At 45.9% G+C, this 4,708-nt stretch overlaps 1 protein-coding gene across 1 annotated transcript; it reads right to left on the bottom strand.

Annotated features, from left to right (window-relative positions):
• Nucleotides 1-989: 989 nt before the first annotated feature.
• foxj1b (forkhead box J1b) lies at nucleotides 990-4,505 on the bottom strand. Its single transcript, XM_028568668.1, has 3 exons — nucleotides 4,250-4,505; nucleotides 3,430-4,092; nucleotides 990-2,765 (listed from the first exon to the last, which is right to left on the bottom strand). The coding sequence occupies exons 2-3, from the start codon at nucleotides 4,015-4,017 to the stop codon at nucleotides 1,884-1,886; spliced, it is 1,470 nt and encodes a 489-aa protein (XP_028424469.1). The 5' UTR covers nucleotides 4,018-4,092; nucleotides 4,250-4,505; the 3' UTR covers nucleotides 990-1,883.
• Between the last annotated feature and the right edge of the window lie 203 nt (nucleotides 4,506-4,708).

Raw genomic sequence — 4,708 nt, forward strand, 5'->3', positions numbered from 1 at the left:
CAAGTCCAGACCTGCCCGTGCTGATTAATTATATACTCTGATAGACCTTGTATCTCTTCATTGCGCACACACAGAGCTTTAACTCAATAATCCTGACTAGAGCTTCATACTGCACTTCATCATGTGTGGGTGTTTTAATCGCTGATATTTCACAATGACAAGCAAACAATACATGTTTTTGTTATTGTTCTTCATCAAGGCATGATTGCATTTTTAAACAGCATAAAAAAGTACAAATGAAAACAACATAGTAGGATTAAAGAGCTCGTATCAAACTTGATCAATATGATACAATAAGAAAATCTGACCTTTTAAGAGTTGAGTCTATGTATCTGCTCATCATTTGTCCCCTCAAACCAACAGAGTTATTATATTCTCAGACACATTTTGAAATTCAAGACTTGTGAAAGCAACCCATACAAATAAAAAAGGACGTACACCAACGTAATCAATAAGGACAAATCCATCACCCAGTGACAGAAAACAGAACTCTCTTATTTTATCATTAATCAACACAGAGACACCAATAAACTGCATATTCCTTATTAACAAATTTGGCGAAATATAATCAACAAATGCCCTGTTTTTTATTTTATTTGTACAGAAAACAGTATATTTAAGCAACAAAAAAAACAAAACAAAAAACTTGACCAGTCGACTTATTGCAGTGTTGAGTTCATTGTTAACACAAACTGACATGGACAATTACAGCATATGCATCACTTTCATTATGGTCAGTAAACTTTTAGAAAACACCGTTTTAATACGATACAAAAAAATTAAACTAAACATCCTGGAAATAAAAGCTTTCTTGCGTTCCTTAAACTGCTGCCTATCAAAGTGCATAATGTTTGATTTTCATGACTGACAAGAAGGCGATCAATTTCTCAGGTCTGCTCCTCTCATAACTGTAGCCAAATGGCAAATATTCCTGCCTAGCTTCATGCTATATACTTTAATGAATATATATATATACTGTATATATTAAATTGACTATATAACAAAGTTATAAATGACTGATTTCATTATCTCAGACTATGAGTTTAAAGTCTCCATCCTGCTCTGATAACTTGATGAATGGCTGATTTTGCGTGTTAGTAAAAAAATGTGTAATGCTAATGTAGCAAAATAGAATCCTTTATGTCTTCTCAGTCCCGTAGTGACAGTGCATGTTTGTAGAGAGTGCTTTGAAGGAGGGTAATGGGGTTTTCTTCACTTTTCTTCTGTCATCATTTTATCACCCGGAGCGACAAATAGCCGCAGTTCAGTCCATTTCATTTGAACACATTCTCTTGTCACCCGCTGCCTGACATGTGAGCTGTTATAGTTTCAGAAAATCCAAGTTAAAGGATGAATTTGGTTTTCTGCACGCAGTCTCGTCATTTTTCTTCCTTCCGATGCCATACATTCTACAGAGTGCGATAATCCTCTGCAGTCCACAGGAAACTTTAATTTGGTTTATAAAAGTTTCTCTGTTGTACTGTCATTTCATTGTGTCTGTAATATCAGTGTTGTGTCATGATATACACTGCTGTCAATCTCCTGGCACCCTTATGAAGAAATGGGATCATATGATAGGGAATAATCCCCAATCCCGTTGCCCAGCAAACTTTATAGTCAGATCAATGTCTTTTGGTAAGGGAATCTTTGTTAACTGGGTTCACAGTTTAAGAAAAGATGTTTGTTTTTTAAGAAAAGGACAAGTAAATGTTACAGCAACAAAAGAATTACAGATGCAGTGTATTGCAGAATGATTGGATGCAGATAAACCGGTTACGGTGGTAATTTTTTTGGGGGTTAATATTGGATCAGTAATCAGACATGATTGACTTCAGGGCATTGGGAGTGGATAAGTAGGAGTCAATGACGTTTGGGGTCAAAGGTCACAGATAGGCCTCCACTCGTTCCCATGGCTGCATCTCTGTGAAGAAGCTCTCGCATAGGCCGAAGCCTTGATCCAGAGTCAGAGGAATCGCCTGTGCCTCTTCTTTGATCTCCTCCCAGGGCTGCAGCACCGTTTCCTCGGGCTGCTCCGAGAAGAGCGCGGAGGGCTCGTCGAACTGCTGCAGGTGGCGGTGGTGGTGGTGGTGGCTTTGGAGCAGCTGATCCTGGTCCAGCTGCTGCGGATGCTGCTGCTGCGGCGGCGGCGGCACGTGGAGCTCTCCCATATTGAGCGTGCAATCCATGTAACCGTAGGATTGGTGGTGGTTCAGTTGCTGGCTCTGACCCATGACGTCCCCTCCGCCGCACCACCTCCCCAGCCCAGCCGCCTGCTGCTGCCTCCCCTGCATGGAAACCTCCATCTCGCAGCCCAGGGAGCTCAGCGCCGTGTTGATGTCCAAATCCTCGAAGGTGCTACAGTTCCCGCTGAGAACATCGTCGAACACGGACGCGAGGTCAAAGTCCCCCCTCAGGATGTCTGCTTTGTGGGCCTCTGAGGCTAAAAGAGGGGACTCAGTCGCCCTCATTGCCTTGCTGTTGTTCTTAGAGGGCAGGTGCTTCCGTTTGCCGCCCAGCACTTGGTAAGGGTAGCCATTTTGGGTGCTGTGATAACCCTGAACCGGTTTGCTCTGTCTGTGGGGGCCACTGCTGCCGCTGTTGTTGTAGTTGTTAGCGGACATCCTCCTGCGTTTGAAGATGCCATTGACAAACATATCTGCATACTGTGGATCGATCTGCCAGAAGCCTCCCTTCCCTGGCTCGTCTTTCTGCCTGGGGACCTTCCTGAAACACTTGTTGAGGGACAGGTTGTGACGAATCGAGTTCTGTGACAAAGACACACACACACACAAAAAAAGGATATTTAACATAATCTCATTGGCTTTGAGCAAATTTGAATTAGTCATGCAACAACTGACTGTGTCAGTTTGTCTTTGTAGGGAGAGGAGAGGAGGAGGAGGAGGAGGAGGAGGAGGAGGAGGGTTGTATTGTTGTTGTTTGGAAAGCAAATGTACCTAATGAGGCTTTTTAGTAACAGGCAGCTCTGTGCATTTCAAACATGATCAGCTGTGCTTAGCTGCCATCTCTCTCAGGAGCCCTCACACACACACACACACACACACACACACACACACACACACACATTTAGAGTGCTTTCTCCACCCATCACCAATCCCCTCAGACAAAAACCCTGTATGAGCACTCTCTCGGAACATGGAGAGACTGGCATTAAGAAACACTTGTCATGGAAATCATCAAACCTGAAATTAGTCTCTAATCCAGTGAAATAGAAAGGATTTAAAATGTACACTACATCTGATGGGTTGTTGTTGTTTCCCCACGTTGATAAAAAAAAAAGAAGTTTTTTTTCTGATGTCCTGTGCCATACTGGTGACAGTGAGATCAATCGCTCTCACCCTTCTCTCCCTCACCTCGCCATTTATCTGACTCATCAATAATAGAAAGGGGGAGTTAGCCAGTCTCGGTTACCTGCCAGCTGGGCTCCGCGTGTCTGTAGTAGCAGAAATTCTCCGTTATCCAGTTGTAGATGGTGGACAGAGTTACTTTGGGCTGCTTGCTGGCCTGCATGGCCATGCAGATGAGAGAAGCGTAGGAATAGGGCGGTTTGACTTTAGGGTTGCTTTTGTAGTCGACTTCCACAGGCGGGCTGGCCTGGATGGGGATCTGGACGTAGCCGTTCCCTGGATGTGCGCAGTTGGCGAACAGCGGCTCCGCGGTGGACTCGCTGCCAGAGGTGACGGGGCTGCCGAGGTACAGAGGCATCCCGGTGGCGGCGGTGTCCCCGGCCGGCGGGCTGGACGGAGAGTCGGTGCCTCCTCTGGGGAAGCCGAGCCGCTTGAGATACAGGTGCTGCTGGGAGGACGGGCAGCCCGGTCCAGCTCCGTTGGGTCGCTCCGGGTCCGCGTTGAGGATGGAGAAATTCTGGAGCCAGTGGAGGCTAGTGAGGCTGTCGTCCAGGGGGACAGAGTCGGACCCGGTGACCTGATCCTCGAGGTAAACCTCCAGCCATTTCTCAGTGAACTTGTTGGCAATGTCGGGGCTCGTCAGAACCGGCATCCTGGTTTTGTGCGCGCGGTGAAGTCTGAAGTCGGTCAAAAGATCTTCAAATCGGCATTTAAAGTTGTGATTGATCTTAAAGTCAAAAAAATGAAAGAAAAACCCAGTAAATTGAATGAATATAAATCAGCCTTACGCTCAAATAAATCACCACGGATGAAATGTTCTTTGGTTAAAAAATGTCACAAAACAGCAACATATTAATACCACAAATGATGCGTAATTTCCCTACCTCCGGTGGGTGCAGCCTTTTTAGGGAAGATTCTCTGAGTGCACCTGTTGCCGTCCGTCCCTGCCTCTCCTCTCCAAGGACTCAGCGGCGCATCCAGTTTCTGCGCAACAAGTGCGGCGGGGGGAGGGCGAGTAGTGTAGCATCCAGCAGCAGCTCACATGGAGGAAAAAGAAGAAAAGCGCCACTCAGGACAGAGCCATTTCGAGTCAGGCGAAACGGGCTGTTAGTCATCCGAACGCTCCACTCTGTTTGAGTGTCCGTGGGAGGTCAAGACGAGAGAATATGTGGAGGTTGTAAAATAAGTCGCTCATAAAGCCCCGAGAGACTGCCCACCATCCCTTTAAACGCCTGAGGGGATTTCTGATTGGCTGGCGCTATCCTTGTTCTTCTCCAGGTTTCTCTCTCTCTCTCTCTCTCTCTCTCTCTCTCTCTCTCTCTCTCTCTCTCTCTCTCTGTCAC

This window comes from Perca flavescens, chromosome 21 (assembly GCF_004354835.1).
Source record: "Perca flavescens isolate YP-PL-M2 chromosome 21, PFLA_1.0, whole genome shotgun sequence".
Classification (NCBI taxonomy): domain Eukaryota; kingdom Metazoa; phylum Chordata; class Actinopteri; order Perciformes; family Percidae; genus Perca; species Perca flavescens.

Coding starts and splice junctions, on each gene's coding strand:
- foxj1b (XM_028568668.1), bottom strand. CDS start 4,017: ATGCCGGTTCTGACGAGCCCCGACATTGCCAACAAGTTCACTGAGAAA. Junction 2,766..3,429: donor ACGCGGAGCCCAGCTGGCAG/GTAACCGAGACT, acceptor TCTTTGTCACAG/AACTCGATTCGTCACAACCT.